Source organism: Harpia harpyja, chromosome 17 (genome assembly GCF_026419915.1).
Source record: "Harpia harpyja isolate bHarHar1 chromosome 17, bHarHar1 primary haplotype, whole genome shotgun sequence".
NCBI classification, from domain to species: domain Eukaryota; kingdom Metazoa; phylum Chordata; class Aves; order Accipitriformes; family Accipitridae; genus Harpia; species Harpia harpyja.
Genome location: NC_068956.1, coordinates 9,383,821 through 9,408,564, shown reverse-complemented (window position 1 = coordinate 9,408,564; position 24,744 = coordinate 9,383,821). Strand labels below are relative to the sequence as shown.

Sequence of the window (24,744 nt, the reverse complement as noted above, 5' to 3'; positions counted from 1 at the left end):
ACTGTTGATATTTTATATGACAGCTGCAGTCCCAACGGTGGGCGTTGGGACAGTTTATATAATAAATTACTGGTCTTGTTTTTCGTGCTCTCTTTTTGGGGATGGAGCAGCAGCCTTGTTCCCATTCAGCGGTGTGCTGGATGAAAAGCTTACACCATGCCTTGGCTGCCCCACTTTCTCCATTTTGCTTAGGTCAAATGGACATGTGCTTTTTTCCAGATGGAGACTGACCTAGAAAAAGACATGAATATCTGTAGGAGAGAAGGGCATGGAGCACCATGATATATTTCTCATGCACTGTAAAGGACAAACCTCTATCTAGGAATGAATGTGGGATTTTAAACTGGAACATTTCAAGTCCTGACTGTCCTCTCTAGGTAGTATTTCACCTCTCCCTCACCTCCTGCCGTTCATAAAATGGATGTAAGAATACGTGCTGACCTACTTGTCCCATAGGAACACCGAGGAGTTATTTGCTTAGTGGTCCGAATGAGTAAAATCCTATATTAATGTTTATAATTATTACAAAGAAAGGCCTATAACATATTTTCCCTAACTGTAAACATGTTAATGGTATTTTTAAAGATTTTCAGACATAGCACTACCTAGCTGCCTGTTTTCATCTGAGCAACAAAGTGAGCAATTGACCCAGACAAGTGATAGACAATTAAAGCCCAGCAGCTCAGGGTAGTAGTGTGCTGCTCCGGGTAGGAACTGCTTCCAGGCGCCTGCCTGCTGGTGTCACAGCAACGGGGCAGGAGCCGAGCGCGGCAGGAGGAAGGTATCTGCAAGCAGGGAATTGGGGGGCAGAGGTGAGGGAGGACGTGGGACGTGAACTGTGGGAGGTAAGTGGTACGTGGAGGGATGTCCAGAACAGATGCTGGTGGTGGGTATCCCGGGAAGGAAGTTGGAGAGCCTCTGGCTCACCGCATGGGGCAGTGGCTCAGCTGGGTTTCAGGAGACTTTTTTAGCCACAGGTCTGTTGTGTGACCTTAGGCAAATCATTTAACCTTTCTGTGATTCTGTTTACTAGCCAAAAATTCTGTATACCTTGGAAGGATGTTGCTGAGATGGGAATACATTAGCAGTATGTGCTGCTTAGACATGTCTGTGCTTTGGGGGCTATATATACGTAATAAAAGGGAGAGAGACAGGTGACCTCTTTGGGTTTTATTTATCAGTTGTCTGTACTAACTAGGCTAATGAAAAAAACCCCAACATTAATTCTCTCACTTAAATACACAGTAAAAGACAGATTCTTGCTGGCAGCTCATGCACCCTTTTTCTCCGCTGTGCACAGATTAGAGGGTGTTCGGAGTCTGCAGGTGCTGAGGAATCTTATTTGAGAGCAACGAGCAATAGCGCTCTCATTAGTTCTTCAAATCCAGCCACCAACACAACACCCCTTACCATTGAAAGGAGTACTGCCAGGATAGGAAAGTTTAATAGGTAGACATAAGGGTGAGAAAAGTACAAGTTATGAATATTTGCCATGGATTGTTATGAGAGATGATGTAGTTGAAGGCAATTAAAGTCAGCATTGTAAGGTGCCCGCACAAGAACACCATTGCAGTTACCTGCATAACTTTGTGATGCTTTTTAATGTTTGAGTCCTCAGTTGTACCATGCCAGTGTTGCTGTGCGCTGATACAGCGTGGACTGCCATGCTATTCAAGCTGCTGCCTAACATCAGGCACATACACTTGGCAGTATGCATCAAAGATTTCTTCTTACATGTATTAGTTCCCTTCTCTCACCAAACACATACACAGGCAGCTTTAAACTGTGCTTTTGATTATCCTGCATGTGCCAGAATTTTTTATATTACATAGTTACTGGATAAAATACTGAAACAGTCCTGGAGGCAGGGACCAGAACTCAAGTCTCCAGCCTCTTGGTGAGTGCTGCAGATCACAATAGTTAAAGCCATGTTCCCTCTTGCGTGCTCTCTCTCCATCTCAGTAAATCTTTAAGATCTTTCTCTGTAGTGGCACAATTTCAGCAGGAAGGTGAAGAATTTTTCTTTTTCATGATATAGAAGAGGCAGCACCACATCCTCTTTCCCTTCTCCTTCATTTCCCTTCTCCTCATCTTTCAAAAAAAGGGAGATGATGAATATCATGAATGGCTCAGTCCCGCTGTTGTGGATGTGTCCTGTTCTGATGCTGGCTACTGTTCTGAGCCTTTAAATGCTGCATGACTGCGAGTCTGACTTGGCAGCCTGTGTTTAAGGTGAACAGAGAGCAAAGAGCTGTTGTCAGTGGAGTGGTGTGAATGAAAAAGTCAGGTTAACTAATGAACTTGGGCTGATAGCTGTGGGTGATGAACAAGGATCATATTCTGTGTTTAGCGTTTCATAAGAATTTCCGATACAGCTGTTAAAAGAAAGATTGCATGCTAATATGAAACTAAAGTGGTAAAACTACTCTGCTGCTGCCAGAAATAATCAAGGGTTAGTAGTGCTCTGGTTTCATTAGTGTAATGAATCACCATTTGTGACTAGATCTCCTGCTGGTGTAAATCACGAGTTACACTAATGAAGTCATTACAGTGAGACACATTTTTAACAAAAAAAGTGATAAATCACGGAAGAAATTAGAGTGGGAAGTAGGAATTTTTCATCACTTGGTATCTTGAGACTAAGATGAGGCGCTTTTTTCTAAGAGTTGTCTTAGTCAAGTAAGTAATAAGGCTTGTTGTGGGGATACTTGGGAGAGATCTGGTGGCTTCAGTAATACTAACTACATGACCTAGCGAGCTGTTCTCACCTTAAAATCTATGCATAGTTGGCTTACATATAATACAGTGAGGCCAGAATCCAATTCTGTCTATCATTAGAAGTTACTGTTTATTTGCAGTGTCATAACTTTTTTCTTTTTTTTTAACAGGAAGACCATTGGAGTTTTCTGTTGTGGACCAAGCAAAATCTCTAAGATACTTCATAAACTGAGCAACAGCAGCAACTCCTATGGGACAAGGTTTGAGTATAATAAAGAATCCTTCAGCTGAAAGTCTGTTGGACTAGCAAGACTCTCTAGAAGATAAAAGTGCAATTTTTTGTTTGTACAACTTAAAAGTTCAGCTGTGGTTTTAAGCAGACAGAAATGTACCAAAGAATAGCACAGATTTTCTTATTTATGATTATTTAAGACTTTGGAAAATGATGGATGCAGCAGTATACCAACAAATAATAAGTGTTTATGTTCAAACCCAAATGCACTCACACAGTATTTGTGGTGGCAGTGATTCTTTGGAGTTGTTTCTGTTAATTAAGAAGTACAGAAGCTGGGGAGAGACACAATTGCTTTAAAAGCTGATGGAAGAAGAATCTGTGGAATGTTTGAACTTCTTCCACTTCAGTCCTCTGAAGCTGGATCAGTAAACCAAAACCCAGGTTAATCCAAATGATAAAACATAGTGTATTACAAAGACTATTGCTTTTGTTGGTATACAAATCTCATGGCTTTGGGGTGGAAACACTCCATATTAAAGATTTTATATACTGCAGAATTGGGATTCTGTATTTAAAAATATAGAGTGTTGCTCTCACTAGTCTACTTCTGTAATGGATGTGAATATTCCCACCCTGAACGGGAGGGTGGAATATGGGGAAAGATGTAAGTTAACCTATGGAAAACTGAGCACAACTGCATAGCACCTGTGGGCAGACTCCACCGTGATGTAAATCACAGCCTTTTGGCAAGCAAACGGCTGTATGTGGAGAACCCTCTATCTTGCATCAATTCAGCATTCAGTGAGTTTGCAAAATAAGTGTGATTTATGCAGCCAGAAAGATGGAGCAAGAAAAGCGATTAACGGGAGCAGACAGGATATGATGTTTTATTATACTACGTGCTCAACGTGGAAGTTGCACTCGCTCTGCACTCACATGCCCTGAATGTCAAATACTCAAGTATTCAGATGCTCTCACTGATTATTTTGCAACGCAGTGGGTTGAAATCCAATTTTAGAGGTCCCAGAGTATGTTTGGCTGACTGTGATCCTTTGAGTACCTTCCCTGGAGTCACACTTGTTTGCACTGATGTCGCTGAAAGCAGGATCGGGCCAGATCTACAGCAGAGTAAGAACGAAGCCCTCATTACTGTGCCTCTTTGCATCATGTGTGCAGATAGGAACCTTGCAGGAGCTGCGGTATGGTTTCAGTGTGTTCCAAAGGGGAGGATCTGAAACATCCAAATTTAAGCTTTCCTTCCCTTCTCCTCCCCACAGCTGTTTTCCACTCTGCTCGTAGTTGCCATGGAAAGGCTAGAGGTTGAAACAGGCACTTTATAACTTTTTGGTTCTGAGGAACAACTTTTCTTTCCTCCATCCAATAGCCAATCCAACTTCCTTTATGTCTTCTTTACCCCCTTTTCCTTATTTTGCTGAGATGAGAGAATTTACACAGGAGTCAGACAGTTAGCTGGCATAAATAGGCATCATTCTAGTGCATCGTAGTAGAGCAGCATCACTTTGCACGTGCTGAAAACCTGCCCCTTATTCTCCAGCAGAAGCCTGGGAGCAATACCTTGTGGCGTTTGCAGCACACCCCAATGTAAGATAGCTCAGCATCTCTCATGCCCGTGCTTCACCTGTATTTAGCACAGTGCATTTGATTTGGTTTACATCTTTCCAATGAAGACCTTTTTTATTGTAGTAGGAAAGACACTAACTTTCAGCTCACAACACAAACTCTGTACAGGGGTCTACAAGTATCAGCGTCAGTGTTCAGAGGGAAGCATTTTTCTAGTAAGTGGTGTATAGGCATGTTGTATGTGTAACTAGTGAAAATGAGTTTAGTCTGTGCCTTGGCAGCTTCTGCTCAGGAGTTGCCCTCAGTGGAGCAGCAGGGCAGAGCTGCAGCAGCAAAGGCACCTGGGGACATGTTCCTCAGTGTCTGGACTTTGCACTGAAGGTTTTACCTCTGGCTTTGCCCAATTTGTAATTCAGGGGGGAAAGAAAGAGCCAGAGTTGGACGTATTCCTACTGATGAGAATTCTCAAAGTAGCCTAGAGGAGAGAAGCCAAAATAGAAATGCCGTGTGAGGTGGAAGCCTACATTGCAGCTACTGATTTCTTTTTTTTTTTTTTGAGGCTGGAAGGATCATTATTTTCCCATTGGATCTCATTCATCCATCACTGTAAAACTGAAGGTATGCAGCAAAGGATTAGATCCTTTTTAATCATTAAGATTTATTTCTAATACTGCCTGCATGGGTTTTATAATAAACATAACACTGATGGCAAAATGCATAGATATTGGATATTGCTGATACTGCAGGCTTTTTTGTTTGCTGACAGTTAGCTTAAAGCGTGATTGAAATCATGAATGCATCTATTAACCACAACCAGACAGTGATCTTTTTTCCACTTGTTTTAGGATCTAGTATCTAATGTTTTTTAAATATGGTTTAGAGTCATCTAATTACGATGTTGTTTGTGGTTTCACATCTCCTCTCTGATAGATATCGGTTCCATTACCATATAATGAGCAGCTAGTTTAGTAGTTAGCTCTGTGCTAAAACAGATTATATGTTCTGGCTCAGCTCCTGTATAGGTAGCGCTTTATAATTAAAATAGTAATATTAGTACTGCGCTCTTGTTCTGCATTGTAGCAGGAGCTGACGCAGCGTGTAGGCATATTAAATGCCTGTTGTTACATTAGGCAGTGCTGTCAGGGCAAGAATGAGCAGAGCCAGGGACTCCTTTTTCTGCCTTCGTCCTGTACCAACCTCAGCTGACCACTTGTAAAACAGGCTTGGGACTGTCTACCTTTCTGGAGTGTTGTGAGGCTTAATTAATGTTTGGGGATCACTTCAGTGCACCTGCAGTGAAAAGATCTGTCTAATTGCTGTGCAACTGTATTTGTGTTTTATTTTGTGTAAACCTTTCTATTGCTGATATGACTAATTGCTAGACCAGGTGAGGAAGAGTTGGGGGAAAGGCTAAAAGCCTCAGTTGTATTTTTCCTTTTCCTTGAGCTTTTTAGAGGAGCGAAAAGTTTAAGGGTTAGCAACTGTGACTTGGCTTCAGGAGTGGCAGACATTATGATAAACATGGTCTTTCTACAGGCTGCATTGTCCTTGCTGCTTCTGAGTGTGTCGCCAGCTTGCAAAACTGAGCCGAGCCCTCTTTTAAACTCCATAGCTTTTTTATCTGTGAGCCAAGTGTATGTGAAAATATAACTCCATGCCAGAAAAGTAAGTGAAGGCTGACAGCACTTAATTCCACATTTACAGATCAACCGGATTTACGTAATTGAACATCTTTACTCTTTAAACTGAGTCCTGTAAGTGAGTCTGTCATAAGTGTCCTGCTGGCAGGGGAAGGATCCCGCCATGTCTTCTGCCACTTCTCGCTCAGTCTGTCACAAAACTGCAGAACCCTCAGTGTTTGCTCAGCAGGAGCTTTGTGTTATATTCATCATAAATGTTTCAGGACTTTTCTTTAAACTAAGAATGTTTTCATGCCATGGTGGAAACCAAGCCCTTTCCCTGCAATGAGAATCCAGCCCTCATACAGCAGTGTGAGACTCGGGGCTTTACACAGCTAACAGCTGGATTAATCAGATTTACTGGAGAAATCCTATTCCCATAGCACTGAGATTACTTGTGTGAGTATATGTTCGCTGCCATAGCAAAGGACTGCAGAGGCGAGCCCTGATGGAGCATGGGAAGGCCTGATGAGGAGTGACCTTCACCTCTGAAATCTGCAGGACAGCCCGTCCCTCCACGATGATTAGTCCAGCCCTGATTTGGAGCAACGCTTCCCTGTTTCAGCATATGGTTCTAATAGCATGTGAGTTCTTCCTTGGTCTTTTATCTGCTCTTCTAGGAGACAGGACCGAAAGGAGTATGAGAGATCACAACATACAACCTTGGACCTGGGCTGGGGAGAGGACACCAGTGCATAGCACAGACGCCTAGCTGGTGACTGCACGGCTTAGGATAGAAAGTTTAAGCCAAATCCATTTTTCTGCAAAATGCTGATTGTTTTGCCACAACAGACTAGAGAACAGTTGCTGTAAAGGGAAAAGAGATAAACCCAACCCTCTCTCTGTTTGAAGACTCCTGCCCACACAAGCCCGATGTGAATATGTGTATGAAAGCACTGCGCACATTCAGCTTCCGCTGCATCCCGATCGCGGACTTACTCCCTCAGCACTGAATCCCCATCGTTTTCTTTGGTTGCAGATCTTCACCTGTCTTGTTAGCAGATGTGCCTTGCGGGTGAGAGAAGTACTACATATACTTGCATCTGTGCACAGTCTGATATAAGCATGGGGCAACCTGTGAGCACACTTTGCAGCCGGTGCAAGCAAGTGCAGAGTCGTCCCTTTGCTTCCAATACTTGTAGCGCATAAGTGAGAAAGTGATTTGGAGCTGGCTGAGAAGGGGCAGATGATAATACGAGTGGCAGACCAGCCGCGTTGGGAACAGTAATTCAGCTATAACGGCCTAACAGAGCGGAGAAGTAATGGTTTGGTAAGACATTTGCTTTTAGAACAGCAGCCTAAGAGAAAAGCCTCTACTCAACACTGATGCACCAGTTTATAGTTTCAAACTACAAGACATTGCTTAGAGAAGCAGGCAGGAGTCTAACTAGTCATTGCCTATAGCAGTTCAAGCCCTGTAAGTCAGAGAAGAGACATAGTTATTAAAATGCAATGTTTACTTGTTTAAAAAATAAAAGGGCTTCTAGGGAGATTAATTTTCACTTCAGCCTGGCAATCATTTCATAAACATGCCAGCATGATTTAAGACAAGCTGGATCTGTTCTTCTCTGGATTATGCGTCTAATTGGTCTGCAGATTTCCCACCCCTCACAAATAAAACTGTTTTTTATTGTTTTAACAAAGAGGATTTAACAGCAAGGTTTAATCAAGATGCCACTGGTGCCTGTGCTGAACTGAGCTTTTCTGCAATGCATGTACATTTTTCAGGGATATATATAATAAATCTGATGACTCAACTGTGAGCAGTGATTTGGGGTTTGCATCCTCTCTGCTACTGGTGTAGTTCATTAACGCCACTATAGTGATGCACTGGTGAAACGCATGGAGCTGAAATGACACTCTTCATTCCCATAAAGAGCCTGATATGTTAGTGCCACTTCTAAGCGTAGCAAATCCCAGAAACTCTGGAGTTTCCTCTGTAGATGCAGTAGATTAATTAGCCAGCATCTTTTAGGGTTGAACCCCGAGTCCTCTGCTGGACTGACATGTATAATGAATGCTCTTCCACGAAAGTTTTGAGCAACAAATGCTGCTCCTTAAAGGGCTGGAGGAGTATTTGTGAAGGTTTAGTATCCTGCTAGTTGTATTACCCATGTTGTAAGAGGGATCTGTTTTGGTACCATGGAATGCTGTGCACTTTCTCTGAGGTTATGAATATCTCCACGCTTGCAGTGGACGCTCAAGGTTTGCCGAGCCTGAAGTGTTATATTTTCTAGAAGGATCATATTTGTAAGGGGCAGCTGCTGGCGCTGTAGTAACAGCAGTGGATCTGTCCCATTAGTACAGGGCACGGAGAGAAAGCTGGAGAAAGCCACCCATCCCAATTGTAGATTGCCTCTTAAAAAGCCCTTGGATTTCTGAGGATGTCAGACCTTGCAAAAATATTTACATGCTGTCTGCTTCTTCCTGGCAAAGTCTGTCCATCCCACAGTCCAAAATCTGCACTTTCTTCCTAATGATCTGTACTGTTACACCAGGAGGGGGAAGCCAAGAGTAGCTCCTGAAGCTTCAACTGCTGTCAACTGAGGAGCAAACCAAGAAGGGCAGGACAGCATGATGAATGCCAGCAATGAACAGGATGAGATATTTTGAACCTGGGAGCAAAGGGGAAGGAGTGAGACATTTCTCCTGGCTCCTCAATTCTAGAAATTACAAGCAAGCCCCATTTTCTGTATGTGGATACAAAGTCTCCCTGGGATTTGGGAACTAATATGTGCAAAGACATTGCATTTCTGTTCACAACTTGGTGGTAAAGCACATAAGAGAACTAGTATATTTTAGTAAACACCTTGGAAATAAGCAATTTGTTTGCAATAAATCCACCATTGACTCTTTCTAGTTAACCTGTTTCAAAAAAACATCTACTTCTGTTTTGCAGCTTTGGGGTTGGGAATGGCTTTACCTGTTAACGTCTCTTCATCAAAATACTGAAGCGTGTAGTTCTCTGTGCTAGCTGTAAGTAGCTTTGGCAGTTGACTAAATAAATTCTGTGTTCGTTGCTGCTGACCCTAGGTGAGGACAGCCTTGAGGACGAGAAGCAGTGTTACATAAATGTCTAGTGTACATAGCAACACTGAGAAGAGAAACGCTGCTGCATTGCTTTTGGTGCACCAGTCACACATTAAAATTCTGTCATTGCAAGGTCGTGTTGCTCATCTCATACTCTACAACCCTGGGGAAGAAATTTGGATGAGAGGTGGGGGAGGAAAAGGGAAAACTTCCTCCTTGTGCTGTAACCAAGAATATATTCATCGACAGCAGGGCATTTCTTTCAATTTCAAAAAAGCATGTCATTTCTTTTTCAGGGATAACAGATTCTCTCCTGGTGCTGTATAGTGGTGTTTGCATGTTAGAAACGTAACACAGTGATAACGGGTTGCGTCTGAATTGAATAAATAACGCCTCTGAGCCTTTTCTTCTCCCTTTAATAATCTGAGAAAAACGCAAAATACCAGAGAGCATATAGAGTGGACTGTGTCCTGAGATGCACTCAGTGCAGCCTGGTTAGGAATGCTTTACAGAAACTCTGCAAGCTGCTGGGAAGAGGTGAGGTTTAAGGCAAAGAACAAAACAACTGTTTTAAGGAGAAATAGAGCAGTGATACATGATCTGTAGTCAGAAGCAGGCCATGTCACAACACTGGCCATCGTGTCTTTGAATGGTGCTGAGTCAGAGCCTATCCTAAAGGTACACTTTGGCATCAGGGAAAGTCAAGGGCTCTCGGATTGAGTCTGCAATGTGAGATGAAAGCAGGTTTAAATGCAGCCGGGTGAGCCACCTGTGTGCACTTTCCAGCTTGGAGCTCAGACCTGTCATATCCGAGGGTGAATTGTGTAGACAACGAGCTGGTCTGACTCTTGAGTGCAGTCTCAGTTGTGTGGTTAGCTGAGGGTATGGACATACCCTTTGTATTTCTGTAGCTTTGTAGAAGCATGTTGTTCAGGGACTGGGGAGCAGGGTATGTTACTGTACCTCATTAGGTGTTAGATGCCTGAAAGCATGTACTGTCCAGAACAGATGAGGTTGGTGAATGCCAGCTTCCACTGACAACTGAATATAACCTGCCCATATTTGCACTAGTCTTCATGAGGAATAAATGGCAAAATCCCTGCAGAGAAGATACAAGTGCTGTGTTTTTCCTTTATTGTGTCAGAACAACGTAAATAACTGTTAAAAAATATTTGATAAGAATGTGAAGATTCACCTACGGCATTATTCTTTCTGATTGCTTAAGCACTTGTAACTGTTTGATATATGCTTTTTGAGAAAAACATAGTGTCCCCAAGCAGAGCTTAAAAACATGGCTGAGATGCAACTTGGCAAAGGGTCTCCACCTGATAGTGAAGTATCGTTGTCTCTTGGAGCTGGATGCATTGGTGCTTTCATTAATCTCAGCCTGCTCCCTCTCCGTGGAAGATTAGTGGGAGCTGAGCTTTCAGATCCATCTCATCCTTTCTGTATACCCTCAGCCTTTATTCGGAGATGTGCTTTAACCCTTGGTTCACTGGAAACAGCCTCATCCACGTGTCACATAGCCCTTCTTTTCTGCGCTCTCTCCCTCCATAGCACATGTTGTGTCAAGAGGTTTCTCCCACCCTCTGCTTCCCTTAACTCAGGAAAATGCCAATCTGGGAAATGCAGAGGTCCTCAATTTTAATCAGCATGCATCAGCCTTTATAACGCTCCTAATGTACACAAACCAACGGGGGGTTTGTAGTCACTTTGATGAGCTTTAGTGTACTGATGGGTTGCAGCATCCTACTCCTGGAGATGCTTTTTAGAATGAGAGGAGGGGCAGTGCCACAAGGACAGCTGTGTACAAAATGGGGAAAACTCATAATAGCAAAGATTATGTCATCTTCTGAATGAGAATCAGGGATTTGGTTTTGTGAAAGTCAGATCTTTTGTGGCCATCACTGAAATTAAGTCATGTTTCTGCTTTCGCACGTAGGCATTTCAGGACAGTGGGCAGTGATGGAAAGGGTTGCTTTTTTCAACTATATTCTCTATTTCCTTACAGCCCCTAGTTTATCAACTGCATATAAATTCCTCCTTTCACTGATTAAATATTTCCTCGCCTGGTTTCTTTGCTTCAGGGAGCTTGAGAGCTCATTGTTTATAAAGGGAAAGAAGAAGGATTGTGCTGTTAAGCAGACAACTCCCAACACATATGTTCTGCTCTGCATCTTTGAGAAGGAGGCACTGATGCTGCTGCAACTGCAGAAGGGCAGAGCTTTCACTGAGATTCAGATGTGACCAAGACCCTCTTCCAGGATTCCTATGTTGATGAAGCTCTGGGCTTATTAGTTAGCTTTTTCTGAAACAAGTAGCCTTAGCCCATATGTGCCAGGTTGTGAAACCCTTAATCCCACTGAGTTTTTCTCTCCCTGTGTTTCTTCTAATCACTTGCAAGGGCAAATTTGATGAAGCTCATTTGGGTAAGAAATGGTTCCCTTGGTCTGTGATAGCTGAGGAGAAAAGTCATAATTCTGACATTTTTCCTCAAACCAATGTCCGAAAAGGTATTTTGACTGGACCAGCTATATTAGTTCCATAATGTGCATATGGGGTTTTTTCATGTTCTATGGTTTTGCATTGTTTAAATATATTTTCATTTCAGATCAAAAAAGCAGAACAAAAAAAAACCCAAACATCTTTTTACTTGGGCTAACATCTTTAGCATGTCCAAAACATGTCTGTTTTAAAAAAATTCTTCCAAGACGCTTAGAAGGAGAGTGGAAACCAGCTGGAAAAAACTATTCTTTTCTAATGGCAAAGCATTCTTTAGGTTTTTTTCTTTCCAACCTTCATTAGTGAAAAGTACTGTTCAAACTAAGCAATACTACCATAATCTGAGCTTCGACAAGTGAAAATTTTTCTTTTAAAGCAAAGCATCTCTCTAGGACCATGTCTGCACTGTCAGCTGAACCTTCAAGGCAACGTCTGCAGCAGATCCAGACTTGGGTTGCTCCATAACTTGAGCCCAAAGGCTGAGCCGGCCGCTGGAGGCTCGATGGGCTCTTGGGCACACACCAGCCCTCCCGTGAGAGAGCTGTGTGTGCTGAGGGCAGGGAGCTTGTTGGGTATTTAGCCTTCTTTAGCCACAGCTTACCTTACTTCATAATGGTTTTCTGAAGTGATGAGGATATAGAGTTAGGAATTATTTCAGAAAGGAAGAAGGCAAATGATCTATTTTTATCTCACTTTGGATGGTTACATGGGACTCATAGGCCATGTGAGAGTTTGACATGGTAAATGTCCAAGAACTGGGCACACTGGTATGAGCGTGGGTATCCTGAGAAGACCTTAGCCTGTGAACCCACTAGTCAAAGGACTTCTTTGAACCAGAGTGCTGCACAGACAGAAAATAATTAATCAAAATCCAGTCTCACGAAGGAAGATGAGAACCCCAGACGAAATTGTTGCCATCCCTAAAATCTGGAAAAAGCAATAAACTAAGTTCAACTTTCCAATTTTTCTTTTAAGAAATAAGCCTTGGAAGTAGTTATTTCCAGTTAACATGCATAATGTGATAGAAAAACATAATGCCCTGTTTTTTCTGTAGTTGCAGGTCTTGACTTTTTCACTACAGACCACATTCTTCCTTCACTCTTTCCTGTCCCAAGAGAGAGAGGCCATAAAATTTGTTCTAAATTTCCAATTCTGTATTTATATATTTTTTCCACTAGAGCTGAAATAATGTATTAAAAAGGAAGGTGGCATTTACTTTTTTATCTCTATACAATGTGCAAGATAACCATTTTGGAAAGTACTAGCATAAATGTCCACAATTTTGAGTACGTAATGTTCTTTTCAGAGATGCCTGTTTACATTAATGTAATTTCAATCTGTTCTTATGTTTTTATAGATCAGGATGTGGTACAATTCTTTGAAGAGAAATGTCTGCTTAGTTTCCAAGTGGAACAGAAAGCAAAATTTGGTCTTGAACTTCCGTTTTTAATTTTTTCCTCCAGGCTTGACTTTTAGAAAAAGAACAGTACTTACTGGGTTTGTGCCCATAACAAGTCACACTTTTGTCATATGAAACAGCCCATTTTGTAGCTTCAGCTTGCTGCCCCCCAACACAACAGAGGAATTATATTTCACTGGCTGGAAGGATTTAAATAGGTCACTATTGTAACTGCATGCCTCGTAAACCTTCAAAGAGTAAGCAGTAAGCTTTTCGACTCTGCTAGTTCCCATCAAATGAAGCAAAGGTTTTACCAGTTAGCTGTATAATAAGGCAGAGCTAGAAAATTGATTATAAAAAAGCTTTGGGATTTTCTTTTTCTTCTCTTGCTTTTTCCTGAGTCCTTTGGGGTTTTTTCTCTCTTTTTCCTGAGTCATGTGCAGAAATCTTTTCCTATAGTGTCCCTTTCTTAATTATACAGTGTTGTGAGGGTAGATGCAAACCATTGGCTAAAAAAAGGTTCAGACTGGGAGAAATACTAGGCTTTATCCTATGGTCTTCCGGAGTTTCCTTACAAACCAGTCACTCTGCTTAGGATTTTCAGGGTGACATGAACAATTCAAGTTCACTGAGGTTTTGATACCCAACTGCATTAAGCTTCTTTATAAAATCCCATGTTCTTTTTGCCTACCTGTAAAATGGGGACTGCCACACCTGAAAAGAGTTTTATGGGTTTGCCTGGCAAAGATTCCTTCATTTCAAATTTGTTTAGTTAAATTGCAAAATCCTGGTTGCAGTATGGAAAGGATGCTTCTTTCCAAAAACACTACACTGAATTAGCTATTTTATCTTAATGGCAATCCTGACAATTAAAGTATTTGGCTGCTGAGTTCTGTTGCTGTTCAGATGTTATTTTTACATTCTGTTGTATTAGCAGGATGCCCTAACGTGAGTTTATGTCTCTTATTGTATTTGACAAAACACCATACATTTATTCATCATGTAATTATGGCACTGTACTCTCAAGGTATTTACTTTACAGGAAGCTTCGTGACTTTGGAATAAACAACCATTCCAAGACTGAGCAAAACATGGTTGAGTTGCTGTTTGTGACCTGCTTTTAATTAATGACATACTGCTTTAATCGTGGAAGCATTGTGTATGTGCATATGTGCGTATGTATTACTGCTGGCAGGGGAGGCTGGGATTTCACTGCTTAAACAGAGGCTCTAATACTGTTTGAGTTGCCCTAAACTAGCTGAAACATCCACACAGGGTTGGCAGATACGCTACAGGAGACCCAGGCTCCTCAGGAACGACAGCAGGAAGCTGGGTAGGATACCCGAAGTACAAAAATTCTACTAGGCACCCTTGTTTAGCCACCCAGAGTCATGTTCTGACTTAAAACATTAGGCATATGCTTACTTCATATGCCGCCTCTTGAAATTTCTGATAAATCCAGACCCTTCGAAAATAGGAACTGAGCCAAATATATTCTGTTTTTATCTTCGACTATGAGGCCATCTCAGAAGCAGAATAAAGTTATCACATTCTCATACACAGTCATCCCACCACTGGAACTTAGAAGACCAGTCCACTGCGCTCTGTGTATCTTTGTCTGTGTAGAGCACAGGGCGAACAGAAGACAGCACCTGCCTGACCCTAACCCACCGAAATCAGTGATGAACACAGTTTTCCTCCCATACCAGAAGTGTGTAGAAATCCTTCCTACTTAAGATGAGCACTTGAGAGCCTGACCGAGGGAAACATGATCTTTACCAAAGTATTTCACCTTGTGTTTTATGTGAAGCACACGCTCAGACCATACTGCTTTTGATAGCTCTTAATGGAGAGCTAATGTTTTATTATGATCTTCAAGACACTGCTGATTCTACAGCAAATCTGAAACAATTGTTTTAAAACTCGTAATCCACGTCCCAGTAATGTGGTTGGGGTCTTTCTGGTGCAGACCAAAGCACCCACTCGATCTCTCTGCAAGACGTTGAATGTCCTGGTAGCCATCCACCTAATCATTTCTGCATTTGGCAGGGTTGTGGGGTTTTAGGAAAATTACATGTGAAACATGGATTAATACAAGTTTGCAGACTTCTCTGGGATTTTTCAGAATTGCTGTCAAAAGTTCTGGTTAATTATTTATTTTTGAGAAGTAAGGATACACAATTAAACTGCATAAATTAATTCCAAGGTTCTATTTTTTGCTTTCTCATTCCAGAGTGTTGTCAATATAATGATGGCAAAGGTACCATCCCTCTGGAATGAGGAGTTTAACTGCAGCAAGGTGAAAGCAAGCCACCCCTGTATATTCCTTCTCATTTATTTTTAGTTGTTAGGTTAAAAACATGTAGAGAAAGTTAACATCTCCACTTCAGAGAAGTTCCTGAGCTGTGGAAATGTTAAAGGTGTTTATTTATAGTTAGCACAAGGTCAGTGACATGCTGGGCAGAGCTATCAGAGGAAAAATTGATACTTTCAAAAATTATTATGGTGTTTTTCATTAAGAAGAATATCCTTTCCCACTCACCTTCCCCTGGCCAAGTAATGAGGTTTTGCAAAATGTGTTTTGGCTCATGAGCGTTGATATTTCGTCTGATACTCGGAGAGGTTTTATGGGAAACAATACATTTCACAAATGCATTTGATCAAGAGGGCAATCGCATTGTTCATACAAGAAGAGTAGGGGAAGGGGAGCACAAAAATGGGGGGGGCTGTTTATTTTGACAAAACCTGGCTAAAAATGCTGAAGCAAATAAGAAACTCTCCTTACACTGAGCACCAAGCAAAATATTGCAGTCTGCTGCTTTCCTTAGCAGAAGAGAAAAACTGTGCTTCCTCCTCCCCACTTCAGCGCTGTGTCGGCATCATTGATCATGATAAATTCTTGATAACAAGGTGAGCAGAAGGGTGGGCAATGGCAGACAAAGACTGCTCCTGCTAATAGATGAGCTTTTCTAGAGAGAAAAACAGCAGCCGTGTGCTGAGCAGCAGCTGTCTGCCCGATCCAGGCACCAACCTCTCCTGAATTTCAGTTATTTAATGAACCAAATCTAAAGTAAATGAACACCTTTCTCACATAATTAGTGGGGAGATGTGAAAGCCTTTGAAGACCTCCAGGGAGATCTGAGTTACCTGACTTGGATTTTTGTATTTCGGCGTGCAAAATCTGTTTCAAAAGCTTCTTTTTCCCTCCATTGATGTTATAAGGAACATACTCATGTGTTTGGAGAACGCGGCACATTATGGGCTGCAAATGTGGGTGCTCGTTAAGTGTGAACTGTCTCTCCTGTCCTAGAATATCTCAGCTGGAGAACCACCTGAAAAAGCACCATGTGTTACAAAATTGAGACTAGCTGAGGAGCACACATAGGTGGTTCCTTACCTGTTCCAGATTCTGAGTTCTGGGGTAAAAGCATTGGTACCCCATTGCTGGTCCCACCAGCCTCCTGAAAGCTGGGGAGCAGCCGTGCAATCCAGTTAGAGCCTTGTTCACTGCAGGCAACCTGATGCTTAGCCTTAAATGTGCCCTAAAGCTCATTACAGCCACGTGGATGTGACAGGAGGGCCAAATTGTAGCACACTGGAATAATTTCTAATCAATGCAACTTGGATTGTTTCTCCTGAAAACCCATCATCATTTTTGTATGTGAGATGACTTAAAATAATCTGTATTTCTCATCCATTTCCCTTTTCCAACTCCTTCCAAATTTAATTCTCATGAATTTAATGGATCCATGATTTATCATTACTCGTTCTGGTGTCTTGTTTAGCATATGCGTAAGCATTAGACTGAGCTTAATAGCAGTGCACTTTCTAATCTGAAATTGTGCATTGTGGACTGATGACTGATGGTCTGAATAACCAACAACTTGTCTTGTCTCCCTCCCCAAAACCGTTCTTCTGGTTTTCCTGAAAATGAATTTTGTTAGCCCAAAGTTTCTGATCTTTCTACAGATTAATTTTCCAAATGAGCCTTCCTGTAACTTTTTAGAGTAGTATGTCTCCTTGTAGGAGAATGTCACCTTAATTATGGTGACTGCAGTGATTCCCCAATCTGTCATCTGTACCCAGACCGCTAAACAATTTCTAAAGTGATAGCCTCCCTGCAGACATCTCTGTTTGGAGCTCTAGAGTGCCATGGCTCCTAGGATAAGACAAGAGGCCGTAATTTTTAAGTCGTGGTGTCTAGACTTGTGGATTTAAACATATTTGTTCCACTGAAAGGGAAAAGTCTTTCTGACTAGAAGTGATCTGATTTTCTGAAGTGACAAGCACCTTTTCTGGTAGCAGTAGGGAAGACAGAAATGCCTCATTTTCATTTAGGCACTCAAATGAGAGTTGTCAAGAGCCTGATTCTCCCTGAATGTTAATAGGAGGTTGATGCTTTGAAAGTCAGCCCTCTGGATTAAATACTTGGGACCACAGACTGTAGAATTAAAAGACTAAAATGAATTTTAAAGTAGTGTCTCGAGTCGATAATGGTATAAAAGAGGACATGGAGCCTGGATTCTCTGGTGGTCTGTATCTTCCATGGTCACTGTGGCATTAATTGACAAGATTAAAATTGTGACTTGACAAATCATATATTCACTTGCTCCTGATATAAGTGTCTGTAATGTCATCCATATGAAAGGGGAGCTGGAAAAAGAGTCCTTACAGGGCTTGTCTACACACATATACATACATGTTGTACAAATGTTATTACTATAGTAAGAATACAGTTATATACCACCTCTGTTGCCATGAGTATATGTATTTTGCTATCAGCTAATGGCTGTAGCTCTGTCACTCCAGGATGTGTGTTATGCTTCAGTTAAAAAAAAAAATAAATCACATTTTCTCATAATTACACCAATAAATAGTTTTGTATACAGACACTGTCATGATTTTGGTCATTTGACATTTTTCCAACTATCTAACCATGTATATATTTCATTCTATACAGCCAGGCCATCTGACAATGAAATCAGTCCATAGTAAAATTAGCAGAGCACCATTAATGGACCAGTATTTTCCACCCTGCCAATCTCCCAGTAAATTTATGAGAAGATTGTCAAGGCCTTCAAGTTCTTATTAGCTGATCTTCCTGACATGTTCAGCTCCGTGACAAAATAGCCAGCACATTTTTGTAATGTTCTTGTCTTCGCATGAAGGGCTCACATGCAAAGAACTTAAGCTTTTAGCACTTCTCACAGAAATATATTTTCTTCTGTGGTAACATATGGACTATTTATTTGCAGTAGCTTCCACAAAGGAATGAAGGTGAGTAATGACATTAATGTTGTAGAAAAGCTCATCAGCATCAGTCACCGGTGGGGAAAAACAGAATCTGATTACAAGGAGGGTTGTATTGGTATGCAAGGAAAGGAAAGCCTGGTGCGTGGCTCTGCCCTAAGAGTTAAAAGGCTCTGCAGACTACTTACCTGTATTCATATTTATGGCACTGTTTTCAGAAGTGCTTGCAAAGATGTACGGCAGTTTGAAAATGTAGCACAGTGAAATGGTTGTGCTTAAATTTTTCAAGAAGCAATTCTAACCAGAAACACTTTTAACATTCTTATGATTGCAGGAAAATGTATGAAAATCTGTCCACAATATGTAATTGACCTGAAAATACCTTATTTGCTTATTACTGCCTGAGCATGTTTCTTTTACTAGCAAACAACGAGGAAAAACAGGGAGGTGGTTTTATACATCCAAGTTCCTTTAAAATCTGTATGACACACTCAGACAGCAGCAGTGTAGGTACCACCCCTGTGGGTTGTTTTGCATTACCGTCACTATTCCAGCCTCAGTAATGTGGGACAATCCCACCCCTGGGCCCTCAAGGATCCCTTTTCCTGATGGGTAAAACAATGCAGTGTGGGGTGCTAGGAGAGGGAAGTTGTGTAAGGCTGAATCGAGTTGCATGAAGGGAGATGATCCCAAGTGCCAAGCCACAGTTAGGGTCCAGAATTAATGTTTATTGCTGAGTTCTTCTTTCAAAGCGGATTTTGTCTGTATGCAGGGAACGAACTAGTTTCTCTACATACTTTACTAATCCAGCAGATTTCCAGAACGGTTTGGCACCGTGTGAGTTCTGCATGCCTGACGCCCTCAAGAGAAAGAGGTAACAGGCAGAGTCCTGGGGAAATGTCCATATATAAAATGGGACATCAGAAAGCCTAATGGATGCAAGATGGATATGCAGAAATAAGTTGGTTATCTGTAGTTATAATAGCTACTTCATATCTAATTCAGAGCTTATTACAAAAATTATAGTAAAAGGCCATTTTTAATGACAAGGTCTCATTGCTGCCAATTTTCAGCTCACTATGGGGACTGATTCAAAATGACTGGCATCCCTTCGCACATGTATACACAGATGGTGAATTACAGATTTAACTCAATGGAGAGGACAGGTGCTAAAAATACAAATTTGGGGAAAATGTGGGAGGGAGAACACAATGAAAAGGACTGACAGCTGCTCATTGTCCTGCCTTGACTAAATGTGACTCTTAACGGTACAGGGAAGAAAGAGACCAGGCTAGAAAATGAAAGACTTCACAGAGGTAACAGTATCCTGCAAAGGCCAGAGACATACAATACTGAGTACATTATACTGAAGCTGCCGGGTATCCTGCTGAAGATTTCTGAACATCAGCCATATGGTATTTTTGTTTCATTATGTGAAACAACATGGTGCTGATGCTGCAAATACGTCCCTGGATGCTGAAGCTGGTGGGGTCCTCATCTAACAAGTACTTTCAGACAAGCCTAACTTCAATGCCCACTGGGGTCAAGGTTTACGTGATTGCATGGTCTACATACACAGGATCTAGATTTTATGGCACCAAGCACTGTAATGCCCCATTTTCAGCACTGATCCTGTCAGAATGAACTCCCCAAGCCTGAGCCAACTGCCTACTGCCGATGGGAAGTTTCTTGTTTCAAGTCACCTTGGCCAGACAGATGAAAAGGTAAAGGCAGGGTTGCATTTAAACTCTGCCCAGCCTGACTCAATGAGATTATATGGCAAGCACAGCCTCATGGCATTACATTATTCCCAATTAAAAAAAAAAATGCAGGCATTCCAGCTCCCATCTCAGGGAAGCATCTATGAAGAAAAGACATCCTTCAACACTTAACTTACATATGTCTGAGTACAGGAGTAAGCACAACCTTGAACATGACCCTGAGAAGAAAAACGATGTGCCACTGCATTTGTAGCCGGCAGACAGAAAGCACAACGTCTCCTTGTCAGTGCAGGTGAGGTGTGCCAAGAAAACATTTAGTGCCATGGTGCTGAGAGAGTCCTCTCCCTCTTTCTGACCCATCCAAAACCGAGGTGGCTGGACCAAGCTAACATGCAGGGTCCCCAGAAAGTCAATGGGAAGGATTAGGCATGTCTGCAGGACAATTTCTCCTGTCCCAAAACAGTTGCTTTAAGGCTGGTGCAGTCAGTCCCCACCTGACAGCGGAGTTCACTTCCCACTCTGGAGGAACCTAAACAGCTTGCTCAGGAAAGAGTACCGGTTGGGTTTTCATGTGCTCAGTCACATTCAATTCTGAAGAGTTTTAACTCCAAACTATCATCAGGCCAGTGGTCTAAGCAGAAACACCACAATGATGGAGCATGTATGGCTTGTATCTATTTTTGTCCTAGTTACTAAGATTAATATACACTGTACTGTTTATTCCCTGCCATAGGTCACGTTGGCTGTTTGAAACAGTTTGTTCTTTGTTCCTTCTCAAAGCAGACGTGGTCTCCAGGTCATATGGGGAGTGGGAATTAAAGGGGAAAAATGCTTGGGGGTATGCCTACAAGTATGAAGGGGATACAAATTCCCTTTCACCAGTTAGAGCTAGGTTAAGTTCTTTGTGATGAAACTTCTGGGGGGAAGAAAACAGGCTGTTAGATTCTCCACTGAAGGAAAGGGAAAGGGAAAGGAAAAGGCTTGCCCGGGAATTGGTAGATGATCTGAGTAGAGCATAAAGAGACTTTCATTAATAGGTCATACATGTGGTCACAAGGTATGAATTATGTATTCCATGCTTTTGGGGAAGAAGGGATGATCAAGAACTGGCAAAAAGGAGGATTTAGAAGACCTGATGAATGAAACCTCCACTTTCATCCTTCCATGCATGGTGACTTGCCATGGCCAAAGGAGGGAGGCCTGGGGAACACTGGTGAAGATCTTCTGTGCAGAAGACACCAACAGCTGAGGAGTTGAATCAGAAATGACTTGTTGACCATGTCCTTTGCAAGGGGGTGACATTACCTTGACTGATGTGAAAATGAAACGCTGTCACCATGGAATATTGCAAAGGCTGAGGTAAACTTGCTTGTTACAGTTAGGATTTTTCTATCAGAGCAACTTTTCAAAGGATAATATCACTTCACTGACACTGAAACATTTTGCAGAAAGGCATTTTTTTCAACAAACTTTGAATGAAACACAGGAATTGCCTTCCTGCCAGGGCATCCACCCAACCAGGGATCATGGCTCTGCTGCAGCCTGTCTCGGATAGCCACAGCCATTCAGACTGTCTCAAAGCTGGACATTTGGGATTTTTAAGGTGCAGAACTCCAACATATGCCTGTCACGTCCTAAGTCCAGGACTGGGGACCCCAGAAGCATACCAGCTCCAGACTCCTGCAGGAGACACCTCTCTGCCTGGGAAGCCCCTGGGAGCTCGTGGGATTTCCACTCTCCCTCCATAGATTGAAAGGGTCTTTATATCTCAACTTGACTGTGATTGCCATCGTTTGTGTGTTCCCAGCTCTCCATCTGCCCAGTAGAGCCAAGTGGGAGCAGGGAGACTGGGATTCCCAGGCAATCATGCAACTCAGGCTTCTGTGAACAGTTACAGAATAAAAAGCACTTTTTATTTGAATCCCACCCTTCTCTGTCCCCAAAGATTTCCCTTTCAAAGTTCTTCTGTTACCTTTTTCATATTTGTTCAGAAGAATTTTGCAGAATAAGAATTACATAATAGTTTTAAATATTTTAGCCAAACCATGGTTACTGAATGCAACAAGCAAGGTTTTTAGAAGAATCACTGAGCACCAAAGGGTGTTTTTCACTGTGTGCCTATCAGAGGTTTTTTCCTCTGATTTTAATTAGTTGAAGTAGTTCAGAGGCATTAAACAAATAGTTACTAGTTGTAGAATTTGAGTGGAGTCCTCAAATAGACTGCATAAAAATCTTTGTGTTTATCTGACTTAGAAACCAATCAACATTTATGAAGTCAAAATTTAAATATGGGTGTTTTTCCTCTGCTGCTAGTATTTATTTCTACCAATAGAATATTCTGGGTTATATAAAATACAAATTAAGTGACTGAACTGACCACTTGAAATATCATCATAATATAATTCCTTTCCTCTTGCATATGCCTCAGTGCCAAGAAACATTTTAAATCCCATGCATTGTGTTTGTTTTTAATACTTTCTAAGATACTGGAGAGCATTCATCTACTAGTATCTCAGATCATCAGTCAGAAACCATAGGAAAAGAGACAACTCTTTTGGATTTAAGACCAGAGTCTTTCACGTAGGAGAACAGCTTCTTTCAGCAAAAGGCCTGCGCTTTGCTGAGCTGGAGGTGATTTTAACCCATGCCTTCCTTAATCAGGCCAGTAGAGCAGATCAGCAGGCACTGGTCGGTCACTTAGATCCTGGGGATGGGATATGGTTGGATTTGAGGGTGTAGACCTTTCCTTCTATTACTAGTGGAATACACTGGTAGTTTTATTCCCACCTTCCATTTTGCCTGCTTTTGTGACTACTACTGTTCAGTCAAGGATAGTTGGGAGACTACAAGTGTCCTGGTATGCTCCTTGAAAGCAGGTTTCCATAGCAGGAGAGGGATATTAACACTTTTATGTGAAAAATCACAGAAGGACATCTCCTATAGAAACATCTGCTCTAGGTGGACCCTTCGCAACAGACATACCAACCCGTTAATGTTTTGTGTCTCTTCTGCTCTGTAAAGAGCTGTAATTTTTGTTGTTCAGAGGACAATTTCAGTGCAAATGGAAATGAATCCAAGTAGTTAGGCAGTTGAAAACTATCAAAATAATGCCTTTCAGTGCTCCATGAGGATGTTCACTGGAGGTAGTTGTGAGAGAAAATACCTCATCTGAGAGGTCCCATCGCATTTGTTGACTAGGAAAGAGCACTCAGACCAATGGTCAAAGTACGTGTTTCCCCCGTTTTCAAATGATGTAGTGTTCTCCCTTCCTTTCCACTCACCTTTCCTCCCTCAGCTTTCTCACAGCCCCCCTGAACCTGCTTGTGGCTCCTTGCAGTCTTCAAGGTGCCCTTGTCTGCAGTTCCCAAAGGCTGAACCTGTCACTTTAATCACAAGACCATCCCGAATACCCGGAATAAACCCAGATGGCAGCATCGCCATCAGTCGAGCAGGTCTCTCCAGCACCAAAGGCATGGCCCTTGCCCTGTTCTGTTAATTTTTTAAAAGAAGACCAAAAAGTGATGGGAATCCTCTGAACCAGACTATCAGTATAGATCATTTTGGGACAGCTGTGAATTTATGCTTTTGGCTGGAGATGAGCTCTGGAACTATAAAAAGCCAGTTGGAGTCACCATCCCAAAAATAGGAGTGATTCTTTTTGGTTAAGGCTCATCATGTAATTAGATACCTTGTGTATTGGGTTTGCGTGGCAAGGTTTTGGTAGCGGAGAGGCTGAAGGGATGGCTTCTGTGAGAAGCTGCTAGAAGCTTCCCCCATGTCCAACAGAGCCAATGCCAGCCGGCTCCAAGACGGACCCGCCGCTGGCCAAGGCTGAGCCCATCAGTGACAGTGGTAGTGCCTCTGGGAGAACAGAGTTAAGGAGGGAAAAAATGTTGCTGCACACAGAAACTGCAGCCAGAGAGAGGAGTGAGAAGATGTGAGAGCACCAGCCCCGCAGACCCCCAGGTCAGTGCAGGAGGAGGGGAGGAGATGCTCCAGGCGCCGGAGCAGAGATTCCCCTGCAGCCCGTGGGGAAGACCATGGTGAGGCAGGCTGTCCCCCTGCAGCCCAGGGAGCTCCACGGGGGAGCAGATCTCCACCTGCAGCCCGGGGAGGACCCCACGCCGGAGCAGGGGGATGCCCGAAGGAGGCTGTGACCCCGTGATAGAGGAGCCCACACTGGCACAGGTTTGCCAGCAGGACTCGTGACTTAGTGGGCGATCCACACTGGAGCAGTCAGTGAAGAACTGCAGCCTGTGGGCAGGACTCACATTGGAGAAGTTCAGGAAGGATTGTCTCCTGTGGGAGGGACCCCACACTGGAGCGGGGGAAGAGAACGAGGAGGAAGGAGCAGCAGAAACAGCATGTAATGAACTGACCACAACCCCCCTTCCACCTCCCCCTGTGCTGCTTGGGGGGAAGAGGTAGAGAAATTGGAGTGAAGAAGTGAGCCTTGGGGAGAAGGTGTTTTAAGATTTGTTTTTATTTCTCATTATGCTACTGTGACTTTTGATTGGCAATAAATAAAATTAATTTCCCCAGGTCAAGTCTCTTTTGCCTGTAACAGTAATTGCTGAGTGATCTCCTTGTCCTTATCTCAACTCATGAGCCTTCCATAATATTGTCTCT

General features: G+C 42.4%; 1 protein-coding gene across 3 annotated transcripts in view; it reads left to right on the top strand.

The window, feature by feature from the left end:
- The window catches only part of NOX4 (NADPH oxidase 4), a 121,357-nt gene extending 103,352 nt beyond the window's left edge, over positions 1 to 18,005 (top strand). For all 3 annotated transcript variants that reach the window (XM_052812680.1, XM_052812679.1, XM_052812678.1), the window contains one exon: positions 2,889 to 18,005. In XM_052812680.1, the coding sequence (XP_052668640.1) occupies positions 2,889 to 3,009 (121 nt within the window). In that variant the 3' untranslated portion in view covers positions 3,010 to 18,005. The remainder of the gene's footprint in view (positions 1 to 2,888) is intronic.
- The last annotated feature ends 6,739 nt before the right edge of the window (positions 18,006 to 24,744 follow it).